General features: G+C 43.6%; 2 protein-coding genes across 7 annotated transcripts in view; one reads left to right on the top strand and one right to left on the bottom strand.

Moving 5' to 3' along the window:
• Nucleotides 1–22,284, bottom strand: part of LOC123023072 (probable E3 ubiquitin-protein ligase HERC4) — a 40,824-nt gene that overhangs the window by 5,677 nt on the left and 12,863 nt on the right. The window contains exons 10-19 of one of the 5 annotated variants that reach the window (XM_044429438.1): nucleotides 20,824–20,883; nucleotides 20,242–20,347; nucleotides 19,058–19,241; nucleotides 17,124–17,296; nucleotides 15,887–15,976; nucleotides 13,735–13,767; nucleotides 11,894–11,992; nucleotides 11,700–11,810; nucleotides 2,657–2,800; nucleotides 519–685 (exon numbers count right to left, since the gene is read on the bottom strand). In XM_044429438.1, the coding sequence (XP_044285373.1) occupies nucleotides 519–685; nucleotides 2,657–2,800; nucleotides 11,700–11,810; nucleotides 11,894–11,992; nucleotides 13,735–13,767; nucleotides 15,887–15,976; nucleotides 17,124–17,296; nucleotides 19,058–19,241; nucleotides 20,242–20,347; nucleotides 20,824–20,883 (1,167 nt within the window). The remainder of the gene's footprint in view (nucleotides 1–518; nucleotides 686–2,656; nucleotides 2,801–11,699; nucleotides 11,811–11,893; nucleotides 11,993–13,734; nucleotides 13,768–15,886; nucleotides 15,977–17,123; nucleotides 17,297–19,057; nucleotides 19,242–20,241; nucleotides 20,348–20,823; nucleotides 20,884–22,284) is intronic. The other 4 variants (XM_044429440.1, XM_044429441.1, XM_044429442.1 and 1 more) reach the window with 4 other exon arrangements.
• Nucleotides 4,458–10,668, top strand: LOC123023073 (phosphatidylinositol N-acetylglucosaminyltransferase subunit Y). 2 transcript variants are annotated; one of them, XM_044429445.1, is made up of 2 exons: nucleotides 4,458–4,564; nucleotides 8,751–10,668. In XM_044429445.1, the coding sequence occupies exon 2, from the start codon at nucleotides 8,893–8,895 to the stop codon at nucleotides 9,157–9,159; it is 267 nt and encodes an 88-aa protein (XP_044285380.1). In that variant the 5' UTR covers nucleotides 4,458–4,564; nucleotides 8,751–8,892; the 3' UTR covers nucleotides 9,160–10,668. The 2 variants fall into 2 exon arrangements, with proteins under 2 accessions (XP_044285380.1, XP_044285379.1); XM_044429444.1 differs by lacking the exon at nucleotides 4,458–4,564 and adding an exon at nucleotides 4,580–4,925 and having other exon boundaries at nucleotides 8,751–9,024.

Below are 22,284 nucleotides of genomic sequence, written 5' to 3'. Positions count from 1 at the left end.
TCTGCTGTGTGCTTATTTCTGTCTTATATATTAAGGAAGCAAGCCCATGGTGCCTGTGTAGCCATGGCCCTCCCAAGCTGCTGCTGCAGCTGGAGAAAAGCAGTGGAAGCCGTTCTTGCTTCTCAGTCCACAGTGTTTCATTTTCATTCTGCCTCTCAGTCCTCAGTGCTTTCCTCCCCTGACCCCATAAGGAGGAACACCCTGCCAGGGTGGGACTGCGGCTACAGGCCTGCTTGCACCCTGCCTCTCCTCCGCTCTCCTCTCCCCTTTCCCACCAGCAGCTGCTCCCCTTCCAACCTCTCCGAGGCTGTTTTTATGATTCCTGCAATCAGCCAGTTGGGTCTTTCCATGGTGGGTGTGAAAGGAGAGATCAGGCACCGAATCTCTTTCACATACAAGATAATTTAAAAAAAACACAAATACCCTCTAATCCATATAATTCATAAAACATGGCAGAAAAACTTCATCTAGAATGTTCCTTCACAGAATATAGAAATAAGTAACAGCATTATTCATACCTTCCTAAATTGGGAGACAACTCTTTTAAATCTTCCAGAGTTGGCTGAAAATTCAGCATCTTCTTGAACAGAGCAAGAGGGAAAGGGAAAGCTGCAATCTTCATATTATAGAATGCTAGTCCAAACAGGTTCCCAATCAGAAAATATATGTCTTCCTCTGCTGGTGCCTAATTGGAAAATTCAATGCACACAGATTGAAATATTAGACTAAACGCTTGAATGGAGAAAGAGTATGTCTTGTTATCAAGGGAAAGTTGCTTTGTTTTTGAGTCTCCTCAACTATTTTGGTCTATTAATGGGCAGTCACTATTAAATGGTAGTCACTTGCAGCTTCTTCCTCTTGGGACAGAGTGCAAGCTTGTGTTTCTACACTAGGGAAGGCTTGTCCAAGTTCTTTTGGCCCTCCTTGCTTGGCTCCTTTATTCTGTCCATCGCTGTTCACTACATCAGGGTGGCCATATATCCTGTAGTCCTGTGGGATTCTCCGGGGAGTGCACAGACTATGAAACAAAGGAGAACTGAAAGCACAATTCCATCTGCATTGGATACAGCACTGCATGAGCCTGCCCAAGTCTGTCAAATCAGTGGTTCATCTATCCTAGCAGTGCAGACTTTGCTTATTTATTTATTTGGGAAATTTCTATGCCACCCCATTCGCCGAAGCCTCAGGGTGGCTCACAAACATAAATAACTTCCTTAAAATTATATAAATTAACAGTATAAATTACAGCTTAGCTGTGGCAGACTGTGCCAGCATGAATTCCTGTGAGCCTCCGACGGGAGATTTTCTGACCCAAGATTTTCTGTGTGCAAAGCATGTGTCGCACCACTGAATGGTGGGCTTTCCCACAGTGAGGAGCACTTTCTCCATTCTTGGCCCAAGCGGGAAAGCAAGGCACCTCCGGCAGGTCAAACCAGGGTATCTTGCTCACAAAACCTATACACTGGCTTTCTACTTTATTTTTGTTGCAGCAGCAGAAATCTCTTTTAGGCTAGCTCTGTGTGGCTGGCCTAAAATGCAGTAGGCCAGGTCTAACAGAACTTGCCCATGCCTTACATTCACAATATTCGGCACTGCTACTACTGGCAGACCTGAGATCACAAAGATCCACAGAAAGTGTTCTGAACTAATGTTTCTTTTTGCCAGTGGGAGTGCCCACTCACACAATGGAGCTTTTGCAGTTCTAAAAGCAATGCTGGGATCCGAATAAGTAAGGCTGGGACAAGTCAGTGGAGTTCCCTTCTGTAAGCTCTACTGAGGTGCCCTGTTTCAGAAATTATTATTTTTGTCCATTTCAGGTGGCTTGCACAAAATCACTATCATGCAAGCAGTTACTCCTGCTTGATATAACATAAAAGAGTGGACACCATTCTGTGACATTATAATGTGGTTGTTTTCTAGAGTAGTACTTAACAGTATGCCTATCCTGGCTTCAAATTTCATGGCATTTATTGCTGTTCCTAGTTAGTTTTGAAAAGCAAATACAAAATCCCTTTGCACATGCTTCCAATTGTAACTGGATTTTTATTCTACTTGTATCCTGCCTTTTTCCCTGCAAGGATCCCAGGTGGCTTACATAAGCTTCTTCATCCCCGTTTTATTTTCACAACAGCCCTATGAGGTAGGTTATGTTGAGAGTCAGTAATTGGTCTAAAGTCATCCCATGTGCTTCATGGCCAAGCAGGGGCTAAAACCTGGATCTCTGAAGTCCCAGTCTGACAGTCTCATCACTAAGCAGCACTGGCTCTCATACAGGCTAATTCAGACAGTGGAACATGTAGACATCCAATGTTACTTATAAGAAGGAAGGGACAGCTGCTCACATAGTACCAGCCGATGGCCACTAGCCCAGATGGCCTAAAAAACAAGCACGCAACTTCAGAGAGAAGAAATTCTGCAACAGCTAAGACAGCTAAAAGGAACCTCCATCAACAGGGGCAGTATACCTCTGAGGGTACAGACAACAACAGTGATTAGCCATCACCTTCAAGCACTGTTTAGAAATACCCAGTGGCACCCACCTGCGTGGCCCCAGCTGGAAACAAAACCACACCCTGCAAGGCAAGTCTTATCCTTTTAGAGCTAACAGGGGACAGCACAAATGGAGAGCAGAAAACAAATAATCCTTCAAACAAACCTGGCGGGAGAACCAAATCAGATGTGAGTCTTCAAAATGCCTAAATATCTTTTCCTCTGGAGCACACAGTTCTCTTGCAAGGATTTTAAAAAATTCTTGGCCCACACCTCCTTCATCAATCCCTGGTTCTCCTTCAAAACACACCTGAAAAATACAATCAAATTTAGCCAATTTATTTATTTGAATTAAGGTTTTTTAAATTACTTAAAATTACAGGGCACCCTTATGAGAGAAACTTTCTCAAATAAAGTTCCAACACTTGAGATAACATCACACACACATTTCAAAATATAAATAGTAAATGATAGGAACCAGCAAATAACAGTCTGAATTGGTATTGCTAAAATTAGTTTACTTCTATTTCTTGTGTCTTCATATAAAATATATTCCTATATTTTAGGGTGTAATTTAAGACTTTTATAGTGCATTTTATGGTTTTAATCATTTGAACATTCCAGAAAGTTTCAGCTATTGGGTAGTATAAAAATGTAATAAATAGCAGTGAAAAACACTACCTGGCCTTTCCCAGTTAACTGTCTGGGAGAATTTCCAAACTGCATACTTCAAGGGCGAGTTCCATCCCTTCCCTGATCTGAATGGAGATTTGCAACTGAATAGTTAATTTCTCTAGTCACAATACCTCCATCTCACCTGGATGAAATATCACCTTGTACCCTCTCATCCACCCCCAAACCACCTTCTGACAGGAACAAACAAGCAGAATTGAGAGGCAGAGCTAAGCACCATTTGCTTCACAGTGGTGCTGCTACTCAAACCTCAGATGTTTCATGTAAATGTTACAAAGTATGGAAGGCAAAATAAAACCTTCTCTAAGAATGATGAGAGTTGTAGTCCAACACATCTGATTGGGGGTGAAACAATAATTAGGATGGAACAGAAGTGTGTCTTGTTCTTCTTGCTGTGTATAAGTGATGTTCTCTTGCCAAAATCAGCACTGCCAAGATCCGTTGCTACAATTTCCACTTTGTAGGGGTGAAACTGAACTAATGACTCACCCGATGCCACCTCAGTGAAAAGGGAATAATGACATTAACTGGACTTATTTCCGCATAAGTCATGCTGCCTTATCCTATTCATGTTGACTCAGAAGTGGTCCCACTGCTTAAGATCTCACTGTGCTACTAAAAATGCTGGGGTGGGTGGGGGGGTGGGGGGTGAGTGTGGGGGGGTTAACTCTGCTGGCTTTACTTTCGTCCCACTGTATTTATGTTTTGGCTCATAGTGAGATCACAGGCTCTGAAACTGTCAGGCAGCACAATTTTGGGCACATTTACGAAGGAACAAACCCTCCACGGAGATTAATTTTCAAGCAAGGTTTAAATCCCACAGATTTACCTGTGAGCACAACCCACTGAAAAGAGGGGAGCACACTCCCAGAAAAAGGTGAACAGAATCTTCACATGAGCATCAGATGACAAGCCACAAAGCCCAAGTCGCATGCACATTTAACTCAGTAATGCGCCAAGTTCATTGGTGCTTGCTCCATGTGGTGGAATCTGGCATTGGGCCTTGGGAGATGGGGGTTCTGGTCCCTTCTAGGCCATGACGCTCAATGGGTAACTTTGGGCCAGTCATCCCAACTCAGCCTAACCTACTTCACGGGATCGTTGTAGGAATAAGATGGAGAGGAGGAGGATTTTATGCAAGCCATCTTGGATTGCTTGCAGGAAAAAAGGCCGAAAAGTAAAACAACACAAGCGTAACGTATTATACACATAAGATTTGCTTCCTGATCTTCTCTAGATGGCGCCTGGCTTTCTGACTGCAGCCTAGCTAAGCCGTCTCTTCCGCAGCCCTTCCTCCAAATGCAAGCGGGCTCGCTCCGCCGTAAGCGTGGCCAAGAGCAAAGCAGCCTTCGCGCAGCCGACCGATCAGCCCCAGCTCCTGGTAGGAACCTCCCGTGCAGCCCTCGGGCTCCCGGGGATCCTTTTCAGACGCTCGCCTTGCCCGGGAAACAGTCCCGCAAAGGCGGGCTTCCCCTCCCCTGGCTGACCTTGCACTCCGTGCTGCCGCAAGCGGAGCTGTAGCCGCGGACCATGCAAGCCCTGCCCAGGCTGCGGCTGCTGACTCGTCCTGCGCGGCGGGGGACGCCGCCGGGAGCTCCAGCCGCCGCCGCCGCCCGCCGCGCGCGCTGTGCAGCCGCGACGAACGAGGGCAGTGCCGCCGGCCCAGGAGGGGAGCCGCCGCCGCCGCCGGAGCCTGGCCTGCTGCAGATCCTCGTGTGCCCCTTGTCCAAAAAGCCGCTCAGGTGAGCCGCGAGGAGCTCTGCAGTTGAGCCGCTCTCGCTCTCTCTCCCTTCGGCCGGCCGGCCGGCCAGCCAGCCGAATACAAGCCAGCTCTTTCTGCATGAAACTCGCACGCCACGCTTCCGAAGTGCGGCGCCCCCCTGGCTGGGGATGATGGGAGTTGCAGCCCAATACCCAGGGGGGCGCCGCGCCGGGGAAGGCTGCCTTACACCGATCCCCGTTTCCGTTCCGGATAGCGAGGGGACTCCGCCCTCACTGGTACCCCTCGCCGAGGTTTTTATTTGCATCGTGATAACAACCCTTTCCCTCCCCAGAACTGGGCCCACGCTGTTTTAAGAGGACGGCCTAAAAGGCCTCTTCTAACTCCTAGAGCTTCTCTTCCCTCTCCGCCCTTCTCTTATCTCGCTGCTGCCCGCACCCTGTCTTTCCCTTTCCGTCCTAAAGGTTTCTCTCCCCCTGTATGTCGCAACTGCGCTTCCCTATTTTAGCAGAAGTGCAAACCGGTGGGATAAATCGCTCTCACAGACACCTTTAAAATTAAACATCCCTGTCACCGCAATGCATTTTTCTTTCAGAGCTGCCATCTTGGTAATTTTACAGTGTAAGTGCAATATGCCTTGGTAGTATACTTAACTCATATTGCAGGTGAATTGAGATTGAGGGATGATTGCCTTTACTAGGTTTGTGGTTCATAGTTCTCATATACAAACATTCAGCTTGCAAACATTTTCTTGTGCCCCCTCCTTAATACCGTCCTTCTTCCTGCTCTTCACCTCAAGCTTTTTCTATCCCCTTAATTTCATATATATTATTATGCGATGACACTTATGTCCACTTTGTTTCTTCCTGTGAGAAACTCAAGGCAGTTTCCATTGTCTTCCAACACTCCATTTTATCCCCAGAACAACAACCCTGTGGGATAGGTTAGCTTGAGAATTAATGACTGGCCCAAAGTCATCCAGGGAACTTCATGGCTAAACAAGGACTAGAACCCGGATCACCCAGGTCCCCAGTCCAACACTCTAACCACCACAGCACACAGGTTCTATCTTCTGCCTTTCCTCCTTATTTCCCCTTTTGTTTTTTTTTAAGCTTATCTCTGACACTTTCATGCATTCTTAATTTAGGGTTCAGGTATAGATTTTGACAGAGTTCACATGACATGGTAACTGATCACAGCGAGCTGTTCTGTGATTCAAAGCTGGACCACTAACCCTGCTTGTTTGGGGGCAGCAAAAAAAACCTGGCAGTGCATGGATTGCCAGACCCATGTTGGGTTGATACATCTTACAAACCTGTTGGCTTACCAGTCGCATCATGGGTCAAGGAGAGAGCCATGTGAGCTGCAAAACAAGAGTAGCAGAAAACTCCTGCGACCTTGGTTGAGCTTTTTTCTGTCTCCAAAGTGGTAGCTCCTACAGAATGCCAAATTGGCACATTAGAGTGGACGTAGTTTTTCACTTCTGGGGGGGGGGGTGCGCCACAGAGTACTCTTGTTATCTATTTTTTTGTTTGGACTTGTGCAAGTGCACAACTCTTGACAATCTAGAATCTGAAGCCTTTCCTGGAAAGCACTTGCTTATTAGGGCAGTGACCAGGCATCGATAGACACTGACAAAGTTGGGCTTCAGATACATTATGCTCCTTTTACTTGGCAGCTCTCCTGTTGGCCCAAGCTTCACAAAGCCAGGGAATCTGAAGCTGAGGCAGATGCCTTCACAGACATGCTCTGTGATAAAAATTGAATCGCTTAGGAAGAACAAACAGGCATGGAGCAACTTACAAGAAGTAGCTTTAGCAATGCAGTAAAGTTCTGGTGTTTCATTGAACAGTATAGCACCAGAACATTGTGGGGCGTCTTTGCTGGTCCCAGACACTGCCACCTTCTCACCTAGCTAGATTTGGGTCTCAGAGAGCCGGGAAAAGTGTGGCTGCTTGCAAATGCCATGGGTGACAGATTTATAACTCAGGGAGGGTGATTCCTTCAGCCTTCAAAATTATTTTACATTTATCTCAGTTGACAGTTCTGTGCTACCGTTTCCCTGTTGTGAGAATGCTGACAGAGACATAGAAATTCAAAGGACAGGAGTACTGGCAGCAATCCAGCTTCACAGCATGCCCAACATTACTTTGCCAGCAGTGGGTAAAGGGATGCAAAACCTTGATAACTTTTAAACTGCTCTTCAGAATTTCACCAGTGAAAGGCACCATCTTCTCAACATCCCTGAATTACATACATCAATAATTTTCCCTTCAGAGTTTGAAAAAGAAAATAGATGCTGAGCTGCAGTTTAAAGACACATACGTGCTAAAAAGGGACACATTTCTCTTGCTGCATCTGTGGCAATTGGTATTGAATCAACTTGAAATTTTGCTCAATTGTTGGCCTCATCAAGCTTTCAAGGCTCACATTTTTATAAGCAATAGGAATTTTGAGGCTAAGAATGGGGGCATCTTTTTTGTGGCTTGACTTCATTAAAGGGGTATTTATTATTTATTTATATTACGATTTATATCCTGCCTTTTTCCTACAAAGGGCTCAAGGCAGCTTACATCATTCTCCTCCTCCATCTTATCCCCACAACAGCAACCCTGTGAGGTAGGTTGGGCTGAGTCTGTGACAGGCCCAAAGTCACCCAGTTGGCTCCATGGCCGAGCAGGGACTAGAACCCAGGTCGTCTGAGTCCCAGTCCCATGCTCTTAACCACTACACCACACTGGCTCTCTGGGTATTCACATGCTCCTTTAACTTAAGTACCCTCCATGCCTATAGTTTTAAAGGGAGGTTGGTGAGGGACAGCTTAGGGAGAAGCATTCCAAGACCATTAGAATTAGGACAGGGGAGGATCAGTTACAAGATTAAGAAGCTCCTTTTGGAAAGCCACAACCCTAATGTGTGTGGTTGGGAAAGGGGACCGAGAAACATCTTGTCCATGCTGGCCACAGCTTCACTAGCAAGGTGAAAGGGAGTCTTTGCCCATGCAGATGTAGTGCTGTTATTTTTGTTGAAAACATCTTACGGGGATTGCTGGCTGCCTCCTGTTACTGTTTTAAAATAATGATCAGCAAATTCTTTTCGAGCAATTATGTCTGCCCTCTTTCAGGAGTCTGAAGTAAAATGTTTACCTGTGCTTGTCTCTTGCAGAGCATCTTACTGGCACCAGCTAATTACCAGTTTGGGACATGGATAATAATATGCTTACCACAAAGTTTAGGGATTAGAACCTGCACTTTTCCTATAAACATTCAGTGAAATTGTTGGAGTAGATGGACCTCAACCTTTATTTGTGTGTGCATGTGGGGGGTGCTGACAGCTTGATTCAAGTGTGGCTTGTTCACATTAAGTAACTGTAACTGACAACTCACTGTAACTGACTTTCCACCATTGCTAGGAAACTTGGAGTTTCTCAGAAGCTTGCTAGGAATTCAGTTATGAAAAGATCAGTAATAATAGGGCAAGATGCCCTGTCAGATCAGAATTTTTATGCATTATGCAACCACAAGAAGTTGCTGTGCATATTCTAGAACATTCTGTCTGTGCATGGCAGTTAATAAACCTACAGACCTTGCCCATACAGTTCTGGGCAACTTGAAGCATAACCTTGGAGATCCAGCTCCAGTTTCAGCATTGCTCAAACATGCAGAAGGGGTTCTAATAAGGTAGGAAATTTGAAAGTCACTGGCATATCAAATGTGATAATCAGCCACCTACTAAAAGACTGATTTGCCTATTTCTTCTTCTTTCAACAAGTACTGATTTTAATTCACATATTTAAACAGTCACAGTACTAAAGCTAATGTCTGTCAATATTTGCTCTGTTTGCCAGGTATGAAGAATCTACTAATGAATTAATTAATGAAGAGCTGGGCATTGCCTATCCCATCATTGACGGGATCCCTAATATGATCCCCCAGGCTGCAAGAATGATTGGCAAAGACAAGCAGAAAAACGAATCTGAGCAGACCTAGATGTTTATCTCGAAGGACACAGGAAGACAAGCACAAGTGAAGAGAAAAAAAATGTTCCTGTCATTGCCTACAATGACCGTTCTGGTCCCATTGTTGTCCTTAGCTGGTCTGTTTTATTCAGCCAGCACAGAGGAGAACTTCCCCCAGGGCTGCACGAGTACAACCAGCCTGTGTTTCTACAGCCTGCTGCTGCCAGTTACAATCCCAGTTTATGTGTTCTTCCACCTTTGGACCTGGATGGGCCTTAAACTCTTCCGCCACAACTAAGTCCCTCTAAAACGTGCTGGGCCTCTTAGGAGTACTCATGGAATAAAGAATCTGTTGTGGTTTCCTTTTTCCACTGCTAATATTTTGCCCCAGGGATCAAAAGTGATCCACTAGGACTAAGCATACATAGATGCACTTGCACCCACATGTTATTAGAAGATACACATGGCTTCTGGGATGCTTCCTGTCACTCTCAGTTCAGCTCTTCCAGCACCAAACCAGATCCCTTGGAGTAATCAGCCAAAGAATCAGTTGATCAGCTTGATGCAGGCAAGTCTTACTTGAACAGTGTCCTTTAGTCAAAGAGACAAGACAGGGCTGGATGGGCTTCTCTTCCATGACCATCTGCTATGCACCCAAGAGAATGGCTACTGTGGGGTCAAATGGTGAGAGTGGGGCAGCAGATGCAGCCACAAAATGTTCCTGGTCCTTGGAAAAAGCCCTGCGCAGGTGTACTCTGAGGGCGGATGTCACACTACCAAATGCCCCCAAGCAATGATTTGCATACTTTGGGTTTGGTCATATTTAAGGGTTGAATATGGCTTGAGTGTGGCTTGGCCTTGAACTGTGGGTTGTTCTTGAAACATGGGTTATCATGTTGGCCGAACCTAGCTGAGATAATAAATTAAGATGAGCAATTCAAAGTTCACAAGCTAACAACAAACCATGAGTTCTTTTCACGGGTTATTTGTGGTAACAACCCATACTTTGTTAGCACAGCTGAGTTCAAACAGCACAATAAGCCACGTGTCAACATCAACCATGATCCAATGACAACCCACCCCCAACCATTGAGTGTAGGTTGTCATGTTCTCTGCCTTACATTTCCTGAGCCCTGTCATTTTGTCCTACTTGGAACGCACTTCCTTGACCTAGGGACCTTTCATGCAGGTTCCACATAACCTATGGAGTATGTTAACTGTTTCATTCTTAGGTTACTGTCTGTTGAGTATTAGATGTATACTGAACATGCCGATGTCTACTGCTCAGGGTTTTTCTTCATTAAGCTGCACTGCAAGGTTGCAAAGTCCTCTGTATTTTTAGTTCATTTGAAAAAAAAAAAAAAAAGATTTAACATGTTTTGCCATGAAACAAATCAATCTAGGTTAACCATGGGATTGAATAGCAAGTTTTTGGTTTTAATAAGGCACCTGTAAAGGCCAACAAGATTTCTTATATTTGCGTGTGTGTGTGTGTACACACACTCAAATGTTACCCTAGTTAGAGTTTGTTTCCAAGAAGACCACTCTCATAATGTTTTGTGTTGGTTGAAATCTGCTGTTCAGTTCCTGTGGACTTGGCTTGGGAATGTGCAGGATGTGTGCTATATTCAATGGTCTTGCTTCTAAAATCCAGTTTAAATGTGGGCACGTGGATGTGTGTTGCCTCCTGTTGGCATTTAAGAAAGCAATATGAATGGGTACTGTTCTTAGACCCCTGTTCATGCCTTTTGCAACGTTCCCATGTTGGATAGAAATGGCACATTGAAATACCACTTCCGTGAATCATCTTTGCTCTTACAAGTTTCTTTCTTTCAGTAAGTACACATTCTCATATCTATGAAAACCATCACAAGAGTGCTACTTTCCATGTCTGTTGTATTTGCCATGGATATGCCAGCACTGGCTTGTGGCAAGTGTCAAAAATGTGAAGAGATCTCTTCAAGATGCAGGAGTACATGGAATACACCCTTTGGGATATCATGGATGCGCCTCCTGGTGTGTGTTTGTAATTTAGGAATTATCAGAGTGGTCATCCAGAATTTGAAGGGCACCAGACTGCTTCTCCCTGGACTGTGCGGAGATACTGCTTTTCCCTTGATGCTTTAACCTCCAATCCAACTAAAGTTTGTTGCAATTTTTTTATCATCAAAATTAGTGAACTTATTGTTAATGGGAGATATACAAATGCTGTTACTGCTATAGGTTAGGCAACTTCTGGCAGTTTGGGGGTAATTTCCCTCCGCCCTGGATGCCCACAAGGACTGCACTCTTGCTATAGTGGCAGGAAAGGGAAAAAAAACAAGTTCTTACTAAAGATAAATAGTAAATTATATATTTATTTATATCCCACCTATTTCTAGTGTTGGACTCAAGGCAGCTCACAGCAATTAAAATGTTCATAGAAAGGTACAAAAGTTAAAAATAAAATGAAATCAGTGAAGTATTACAATTATTTAAAATACCCAAATAAAAAACATTATATAGAATGTAAGCAAAAGAACAGCGATAGCTTATTTTCAAGCTAAATTTGTTCTTAGTGTTCTGTAATGGTTTGTTGATGAATTTGCTTTTTCATGCATTGTTGGAGCAGTGTGGAAGCATATGGAGGGTTACTTCCAAGAGAATGTTGGTCTAATTCTGGTACACAGAACTGCTCTCTTACGTAGCTCAGAGATAGCAACACCAGCTTACTGCTGCACAGCTGAGCCACTGCTTGAATACTTGAAAATCTGATGCACTAACAACAGTTTCCTCTGAATCCTACGTAAGTAAGTGCCTCCTGCTTTGATTAGAGATAAAAAAAATAGGGTTTCTTACTTGAAGCATATGCTGGAGCCAGTTTGCACCTGCAGTTCTTAGGCACTGCAAGGTATCCTGAATCAGATGCTCCCTCCTTACATGAAGCTCACTGATCATATTGGTGCCTGCCTATAAGAAGAAACATATTTAGTTGCAAGTCATTTCGGTGCATTTGCTGTCATGTTTTGCTAAGGTTTTCTGGATATATGTACCGTGAATTGCCTGGATAGATTTGCCTGGAGTTCAAGTGTAGAAATCTTATCATCCATGTCAAAGATGCAAGGGACCTGGGTGAGTATTTGGAAGACCAACTGAAACGACAATGAGAAATACAACTTGAAAGAAGGAACTTGCAAAGTCAGCACCAAAAAACTAACAAGGGAACATTGCATCCTTCATATCCTGTAAGAACATGAAATATGTCCTTATGTAGCCAAATGGCACCACCCACACATGGGAGGGACATGTTAGGAGGCTTGAGAGAAACCCTGATGCTTGTAGAAGTTTTAAAAAAACTTCAGTAGAAAAGAATCTTGAAGTGGAGGGAGGGCAGGGGAATGGAGCATGCTGAACGGGCAAAGAATGCTGATGGACTGGAGTATCTTGGAAATATTGCAGTGTCCCTAAACTGCAAGCATTCCACACTGCAGCTTTCTGATGCATGTCCTGCTGGTCTAGATACTAATCACCCCACTTCTTACCTCCCATAACTATTAAGCACCTGATTTAATTTATATATAGATATAATTTAATATAGTTAGCATATACAGTCAGAGAAGAACACATTTGTGAAGAGTGTAGATTGAACTATAAGAGCCTGCTTCACAAAGATACCAATATTTATTAGATTTTTTTGTTGGAATTTTCCCTTGCCACATTTTATTTTCACTTTAAGCTCCCAGGTTCTATCAGAATGTTATAAACATTTGATAACATTATCATGTCTTTATTAAATTTATAGCCCACTATTTTCTTTTTAAAGAATTCAGTGCGGCTTATGTAATTCTCCTCCTGCTCTCAATCTTATCCTCATAAGAACAGTCCTGAGAGGGAAGTTGGGCTGAGAGTTGGCCAGCTGGGTGCAGTCCTGAGCGCTTAACCACTGCACTGCAGTGGCTCTCAGCAGACCCAAGTGTGTGCATTTTGCTTTTTAAATATTACCTCTAGTTCTAATTAACATAGCCACACATTCAGAATGCTGTCCTTATCAGCTGCCTTTTAACACTTTTTTGGTATTTAGTTAAAACACCTCAGATGCTGATAGTTGAGAATGCTGGCATGTCATTTAAATTAAGGAAGAGAGCAGTTTTGCTATAGAGAAACTCGAGATGGACACCTCTGAGATCAGAAGTTTCTGAGTATCTAAATGTTTTTGGAAGCAAGGGGAACATGCAAGCAATGCTTGCCACCATGCTTGACTGGCTGCTCCAAACCTCCTGCAGTTGCAAGACCTATAGGATGTTGCCCTAAGGGAGTGTACTCACAAAGGAGAAATGGCTCGCAGCTCCTTGCTGAAGAATTTTGGAGATATCAGCAAACTACTCCCTTCCCTATGGAACATTTACATGCATATTGATCTATGATGGGGTTTGGAGAGCTTCAGTAAACCATTTTGATGCTGGAGGAGACTCCTGCAAGTCCCTTGGATCGCAAGGCAATCAAACCAATCAGTCCTAGAGGAGATCAACCCTGACTGCTCTTTAGAAGGCCAGATCCTGAAGATGAAACTCAAATACTTTGGCCACCTAATGAGAAGGAAGGACTCCCTGGAGAAGAGCCTAATGCTGGGAACAATAGATGGCAAAAGAAGAAGGGGACGGCAGAGGATGAGGTGGCTAGATGGAGTCACTGAAGCGGTTGGTGTGAGCTTAAGTGGACCCCAGGGGATGGTGGAGGACAGGAAGGCCTGGAGGAATGTTGTCCATGGGGTTGCGATGGGTCGGACACGACTTTGCGACTAACACCAACAACAATAACCAATTTAACTTGAAACTAAAGAAACGCGAGCATGATAACGCTCGCATTTCAATGTAAGGATACATGTAATTCTTACATTTAATTCAAGCAGCAGTGTCCATATTCTTCCCTGTTCACCAGTTGGATAAAACAAAATTGAAAAGGAAAATAAGTTTCAACATATTTTATGACCAACTGTCTTAAAAATCGTCCTGCTGGATGGACAATCAACATTCTAAAGACTTTGCTCCTGAGATGCTGGAATGTTCTTGAGCTTTCCATACCATCACACCACCACAGCCAGCAGATGCCTGAGATGACACCACCACAAGCACAATACATATAACGATGTATACATTTACTTTTTATTTTAAGGTGAAGGGTATGAGATATTACAATGCTATTTGGATCAATTCACCAACAGTTTGGCATGCAATAGGATAAGTTTGAGAGAAATGCTATATTTTATATTGACAATTGCAGGTTTCCAAATTGCTAAGGGGATGGGATGGAGAGAACTGGGAGCTGGGAAGTAAGAGTGCTTAAGGATGCAATCCTGTGCATATTTAGGCAGAAAAGGGGCCTGCAGCTCCCAGCATGCCAAGGTCTGCTGAGACATGCAGGGAATTGTGGGCCTTTTTCCTCTATAAACTTGCACAGAAGAGCACCTTAATTCTTTCCATCCCTCTGTTCCGCCTTTCAAATGCTTCCCTACTCTTGTTTTTCTCTTAGCTGGCATAGTTCATGTCTCAAAGCCTGGTTGGGGGAAAAATGGGATACATACATAGGGAAACTGTTGGGAGGAGAAAATGGTAATCACCCTACCCAGCAGCCAGTTCTCTCGTGCAAATGACCACCCTTCCATCACCATTACAAGACAAACATGGGTTAGGAATCCTGTTTGCCTGTAAACTAATGCTGCATCCACAGGACCAAAATCTTGCAGATATTTCAAGACCTGATTTTACCACCTGGTTATAAGAGTTTACCCTACTACCAGCAGTTTTCTCTCTCTCTTCCCCCACCTCTCCTCCCCCTGTACTTGTAGTAATTGTAATATTAACCTGTTTTTTGTAAGTGTTGCTAGCCCCTTAGAGAGCCCTGTCAGACTATTCAGTAGCTTATAAATTTGAACACAAATGAATAAAATTTACATCCAAGTTTAAATTATATTCCTTCTCTTTGCAAGAGCTGTAACTTTCAAAATTCATCTGGAAAGGAAATCCAGACCCAGTCAATTTCAATCCAAGAAACAAAGTTTGCAAAACTTGGTTGAGGACAAAAAAAGCCCCTCTTGTTCATTGTCTGACCAGCAACACCAGCAAGTGGTTTTATATTTTAAAAAGACTATTGTAGGGGCACACTAACCATATAGAGTGACCCTGTCTCTAGTTGGGGCCAGCCGCCACAGACATCCTGAAGGAACTTTGATTTCTCCAACAAGAGCCACTTAAATGAAAGGGGCTTAAATTAGTCCTTTCAATGCACCTACTCTATGTAGGACGGACATTAGATAAGTTTTGCCAAGGGCAAAAGGTTCTTTTTGGATCCAGAAGCAATGTGCACACAGGTGGTTTAAAGTCTAAAAAAATACTCTAAAACAGGCAAACAGACATAACATGAAAAAAGAAATACAATACCAAATACGCTGGCTTCCCCCCATCAGCTGTCAGGACCCCACCCTCGCAAGCGACAAAGAAAAAGCCCCCAATTCTCGGCTGGCATGTGTCACCCTCCTTGCTCAGCTAGCTCTCACACTGGCACCCGCTCCGGTGGGGCTGCACGGCTTCTCTCTCTCTACCCTAAATCTAAGAGTCAAAGCAGTTTACTAGGCACATCTGCTATTCCCGGCTCTCACGGTGATACGCTCTGCTTTTTCTGCATTCCAATGCTGTACCATCCTATGCTGTACCTGCATTTCTGCATTTACTTTTTCTGCATTCCAATGCTGTACCATCCTATGCTGTACCTGCATTTCTGCATTTACTTTTTCTGCATTCCAATGCTGTACCATCCTAATTAGCAAGCGGCTTGCCCGATGGCCTCAACAGCCAAAGGTGAGGCCCAGTTAAGGTAGGAATCAGAGGACAATTGTGTTATACCACCTATCTCCTCAGTATACAATAGTCTTCCAGCAATTTTCCTCTACAAGATACTAACCCCTACATGAAGAACTACATTGGAAAAATGAATCTCATGTTGGCAAGAGCACCCAGGATTGTCGCCCATTTGAGTGATGCATTACTTACTATTTGAAAACTGGAAGGAGTCACTATTTTTTTCAGTTCAGGGACATAAAAGTTGCTTTCCTGGATACTGAAGCCAGTTTTACAATTTACCTGCATTTATAAGCACAGGATTAAAACAAAAATTAACCAGGTGCACCTCCACCTCAATCCAAAGAGAAAAGGTATATTTTAAACTCAGCATGGACAGTAATATGCAGACTTAGCCCAGGTCCAAAAAATATTACTTAAAAAAGAAGGCCATCCCAAGAAGGTAAATGTTAAATCTGTTGCAACACCTTGTAGATTGCCCAGCAAATTAGCCACTAAAACTGGGACCCTTCTGTAGTGAGTGAACAAGATGGCCACTCTTGACGGGCATCCCTGAGTCACCATGAGTTAGATTCTGCAGGAGACAACTTTGAAGACTTGGTAAGGTGAATTTTAGGAACTCGGGAGGCCTTTGAAGCACCCGCAGGGCCCCTGCCCACAGGCTCCCCGGCTGGCCAGGAGAGCAGAGATGTTCTGGAAGAGACAGGAGGGCTTCAAGAATGGAGGGAGGGTGAGCCATTGCCTTGTCCAGTCCCTGACCTCATGACAAGGTGTTGAGAGAGACAAGCTGCCCAGCTAGAATGATTCCATAGGTCTCGCCAGCTGGCCCTTCACCAGCAGGAACCATCCTGAGGATGGAGTCCGTAGCGTAACTGAAAGGGAAGGACTTGAGGGAGACATTCCCAGTTTGGGTTCAAGCTGTCATGAACTCAGCTCTTCCCTCCTTGCCCAGAAAAAGGTTCCAGAATACCAGACAGTCTCTTTGCGATGCAGATCTATACTGGCCCTTCGAAGTTCCAAGATAAAGTCATTCTAAAACCCTTCTAGGAAGCTGGAAGGTGAGCCTCTGCTCATATAGAGTGTTGAACCCAAACTAGGAATTTCCCCCCCAAATGCTTCGCTTTCAATGACTGTGGGCTCCACCTTCGCAGTGGCTCCCACTGCTGAAGGGCCACCTGGCGAGACCTATGGAAGCCCTCCAACTGGACTATATCCCACTATCTCCTGCCTCTTCGACAAAAGGTCTCCCTTACAGAGGTCTGAATTGATCGTCTGTGGAGAGTTAGAAATTTAGGCTAAGGGCTGCAAGTTGCCACCCATAGGAAGGGAGAGGAGTGAGCAAGCTTATATCCCATCAATACTATAGTTAGGCAGTGCGGTTTCTCTTTCATGCAATCCCTCGTGTCCTCAGTGCAAAGATTTCTCCTACCTTATAAAGCATTTGCATGACTTGAAGAGAGCAATAGAAATTATCTTCTTGGTTTTGGATCACTGAACATCTTAGAAGTTCAATGGGAGAAGACAGCCGGACACCGATAAGTCGTCGATACATGCCCACTAGATCTTTGAAGAAGGTGACCTCTAGATTAGACCACAGGTATCCTACAAAGAGAACAGATGGTTATATACAGCAGTCCCACCTAGATTGCAAATTATTTGTGGTAGTTATGCATCTTCTTTTGCATCCCTGTGGCTCGCAATGCAATTAATTCCATTGCAAACAAAGATAAAATCAATCCGTCTTTAGACTTAACATTGAATGAGAGACCCAAGGACTGCATCCCCAGCTAAGTCTCTGGAAGTGCTTGCTTGGTAATTATACTTTCAGCCTCAGTTTCCAGCCAGGTGCTCTAAAGGGATCGTTTGAAGCCGCATAAGGCACAGAAAACGTTATGCATTAATGTTGCTATGCAGAGGTTAGGCACAGATTCAAGGATATGCTCAGCACAAACAAAGTAAGCGGGATTAGGTACACTTCTATGTTCTTTCTAAATCCTGAGTCTCAAGTTTCCCTTAAAATGGTTTCCATTCCTCAAGACTATGAAAAGTTTTAGTGCATAGGTAGTGCCTGATCAAATCTGTAAAAACATTCTTTGAAAATACAGTGTATCAATGATTTCACTGAGAAATTTGTTCCATTTTAACTTTTTTTCCAATATTTAAGGGCATTAAAAAAAGATAACAGCCATTAAGGATGGTCCAATTTGTCAATTTTGGTTTCTCTGCTTCTCATTCTTCCCTTTTAAAATTCGGCTAAATTTGAGAATTCTTCCAAACTTAAATTAGAATTGTCTTAAAATTAATGATTTCTATAAAAATCAGTACATAGTTTTATTGCACATTTCTCCTTATAGATGATTTTTATACATGATTTTGCCTCATATACAGATATTTTGGGGAACAATTTCCCAATCTAATGGACTTGTGATTGCTATTCCAATAAAGTACACTTTTTGTATACCATTTTTCCTTTGAAGAATTCCATTGCAAAATTAGGAAAAACATTTTGAAACATAACTAAGATTTGGTTCGTACATTGGTCCAAAAGTAATTTAGGAATGTCTTCCCTTAACGTGCTCTTAACATATTTTTTATTGTTTTAATTTATTTTAAATGTTTTTGTAAGCTGCCTTGAGTGCCATTTTTTGGGACGAAGGCAGGGCACAAATTTCAAGGTGCTGACCCATGAAAAGGGGATTCAGACCAAGTGCTTCTTCTCCCCTGAGCTGGCCTACTGTCTAGCCTTGCTCTTCCACCGGCATAATTGTTTGTTCATGAGAACGGTCCCATACGCCAGCACAAATGTTCCTATGCAGAATGTTGAAACATTCCTAAATGATCTCTACCCAGTTGAATTTGTGCAACAGGATTGCATTGTTATTCTAGCTGCAACATGCAATGCAATTGGTCACAGAAGGTATTTGAGCATCGTTCATCGACACAAGCCAAATTCCCTGCCTCCCTCTCTCAAGAAAAACAAGGCTGTGGCATTCAGGCACCCTGAGGCTGTAGCAGTGAAGGGGCAGTTTGACCCCATCCCTGGCAAGAGTCCCTGGGAATTGTACCTCTGCTCTCCATGCAAAGAATTCAGTATTACTGCCATGGGTGTCCATGGACTATTTTAGAACATTCCATTTATCTGGGGGTGTTTGTTCCCACTTCCAGTGCAGCATTTTCAGAAGTGTGTCTGAGACTTTGGGTTGGAATTGGATGCAAATAAAAGTAGGATCTTCCCCAGCCACTTCATATTCCAGATTGCTAGACAGCCTTTTTGGCATCTCTATCTCTCTCAATCTTTCTCTAATTTTGTAACCAATTCATTGGAGTTATCAAATCATCCTTCTGCAGCTGAGTCTGCCTTACCAAGAATTTGCTTCTGTTCCAGTGGGAGCTTGTAAATTGCTCGTGCTAGTTGACCAAGAAGAGCATCTGACTGGATATCCTGCCTCCGTAAGAAGATGGGCACAATGAGGAAGACTCTGAGTGCCTCAGGGGAGACAGAAGAGGAAGGAAGAGACTGCAGGAGCTTCTTCAGAGCCTTCATCACCTTGAATAGGGAAAAAGAATTCAGCAAGAATGAAATGCTCCTTTTACAGCCGGTTGCTCAAACAATGAAACGTATACTTCCTTTTCCTGGGGCAGGAGTTGCAAGAAGCCACACCAGCTAGAAGCCCCCTGCCTACCATACAGCAGTGGCCCCATCTTCCACCAGAAATGGAGCATCAAAGATGACAGAGTTCAGAAACAAAAAGAACATTTCAAGCTCCTGGGGCTATTGAATTAGAAATTGCCACCTGCTTCGACAAAGAAAAGTTGAAGCTTGTAACTTGTTAAAAGGTTGACTCTATTTACTGAAGTCTGAATCAAGCTATCTCTCTCCTCTCCGCCCCCCCCCACCCCGTGAACATGATGGCACTGAGGAAAAGGTGGTGGAGCACAGACCCTGTGCCAGTCTGTGGTGTGTGGGATGTGCCCCCACCCCTGGCCTGCAAATTTCCCACAGACCAGGGCTGGTGCACGGAGCAGTGGTTGAAAACCACTGATCTAGGACATTGTTTCAGCAATTATATTATTTCCTGACTCGAGCTTTTCCAGACTCTTGAGGCATTCACTGGCTCCAAAACCAACTGGCTTCTGGACACTGATTTTGAGCTCCCATTCAACAATCAACTGCCAATCAACTCTGACACTTTTTACCTGGTGTATCTAAGAAACAAATGAAACCCATCAGGGTTTCCATTTTGGCTGATTCTTTCTCAATAGCTATTTTGCAGTTTGTTGGGCTAAATTTTTCTTTCTTTTGATCTCTCTGCCTCCCCAGCAGATTTTTTCAGGTATCAGTCCTAAGCTTCTAGTGCAGGTAAGTGAGCCTAGAAGAAACCAAATACTGTCTTGCGTCCCCAAATGACTGTGGGAACCATTGTTATGGTGAGGTTTCTTATAAGCTTCTTGTAGCCTTGGCTGTTCTTAATAATTTTGGTATTTTTTGTTTGGAAACCACTGCCTTAAGACAAAAACCCATGTGAAAATTCAGTGTCACATCTTACCACATGGAAAAATTTAGGTTTGGCAAAAATCTTCTCACAGAAGAGCAACACAGCTGACATATCCACCTCTGCAACTTCCCAAGGTGGTCTGAAATGCTTCTTGCTACTGGAAAGAAAAGGGCCAATTGAAATCACAATGCTTTCCCTTGATTGTGAAAACTTTTGATTATATTGACATCCATGTGGTGTAGTGGTTAGAGTATGGAAGGGCCTCAGGCGATCTAGTCTCCACATGGCCAGGAAACTTGCTGGGTTGCTTTGGGCAGTCACAGGCCTAACCTACCTCACAGGGTTGTTGTGAGAATCAAAGGGAAAGGAGAAGGGTTGCAGAAGACTTGGGTTCCTTGCGAGAGGAATAAGCTCTGGTATGGGTGTAATTTACTAATAAATATAAATAATGGGTTGGTACTGGGTATGAAAACAACCGTAAGAATGTAAAAGTCAATGAAGTTCTTTTGCAATGATCAGTCTCATCTTGAGATATCTGTTACATATATCCCTCCCTCCAACCTTGCTCTACATTTTCTCCCATTTATAATCCACTTAAGAGAATCAATTGGTACTTGAAGGTGTGCCATTTACCTTATTTTTTGAAAGCTTCCATTGATGCAAGCTGCGGATGAGAAGACCAGCTTTACATGCCTGTTTGTTGAAAGGAATAAAGAGGCATTTCAACCTTTCCACTGAGAAATGATCTAGACTTACAACTGAGAGGTAAACTACACCCTATGTTTAAAATGTAGCATGATCCTCATCCTTCTGTTTACTTTAGTGTAAGCATTCAGGAGCCTGATCCAGATCAGAAACATCTTGTGCAGGTAGGTGAGCTTTCAATGTTTCCAGCCAGCCCCTCCCCTACCCCACCCCCAAAATTCACACACTGTCACAGCCAGCACTGCAGGGACAAAGCGAAAAACAACTGGAGTGACCTGTACACTTGAATAAAAGAAAACAGTCCCTGGATCTACTAGTTTGGGTAGGGGACTTTTAGTTTAGTTTAGCATTTCTCATTTTCCCCAATGCCTGTACCCTGCTTTACCACTGATTCTACATCCCTGATATGCTTGAGCAAAAGAACAAACCAAAAAAAATTATTTACAAACCCTGACAAAAAAGAAGCACTCTGTGTTTCAGCTGTTTTGCTTTTATGCTAACTTAAATCATGCATTATCATGGTTGTGCAGGAATAAAGTGGAGTTTGCTTCTGCTATCCTGATGCTAAACACATTTTCCATAAATTGGCAGTGTTTCATTGCTGAAAAGGATAATCTATGTGTAAGGTGCAAACAGCTGAACAGCCATTTCTAACCGTAAATGTGCCTGACTTCCAACCTTTCAACTATAGCATGTTTTAAAAAGTAAGAAGAATGTTGTAGAGAGCAGTGCTAGCTGGCATGGTTCATTGTTGTCTCCATCCCCTGCTATTCTCTGGGTGATAATTTTGGGTCTCTTGGACTGCGGAGCACTAGACTTTGGGACTGAACCGAAAGAAAGTACAGCTTTGTTGCCCAGGCAAGGAAAGGAAGTCTAGAATTTATACCAAGCCTGGGCTACTTGGCCAGTCCAGGGGCCTTGTCAAAGATCAGATTTGCTGTAGTCTTATTGGTTGACTGTCTTTAGAATAAAGCTTTCAACTTTTCTTTCAAACTAGATGCATCCTTTATCTCCACTGGAGTCCTGGGGAAGTTTAGAGTGATCAACTGAGCGAGCATCACAGCTTCTTATGTCCCTGCTAATTGTGGGATCTACTATAGGGCATCTCATTCTCTTCTACACCTGAAGAGTGCTCTGGGGCTTGAAAACAGTGGTTGCTCACTAGGCTAGACCTCATCCGAAACCCCAGGTTTTCAGATGTTTCTAACAGGCTTCATCTCCCTTGACATAAGGGCAATCACTCCAACCCATGAGGCGCAGACCAGCTCTCACATCCTTGCCTTTGGTTCAGGGTTTGTCAGTTGGTCCCACAAGGTTTCAAATACGGCAGAAGTATATTATGAACCGATCTCTTAAATTCTTATGTTTGCATCAGCTGCAAAAATCCAG

This window comes from Varanus komodoensis, unplaced genomic scaffold (assembly GCF_004798865.1).
Source record: "Varanus komodoensis strain SLA01 unplaced genomic scaffold, ASM479886v1 scaffold2, whole genome shotgun sequence".
Taxonomy (NCBI): Eukaryota; Metazoa; Chordata; class Lepidosauria; order Squamata; family Varanidae; genus Varanus; species Varanus komodoensis.
The sequence above is the reverse complement of the archived record's forward strand: the minus strand, read 5'-3'. Positions and strand labels throughout refer to the sequence as shown.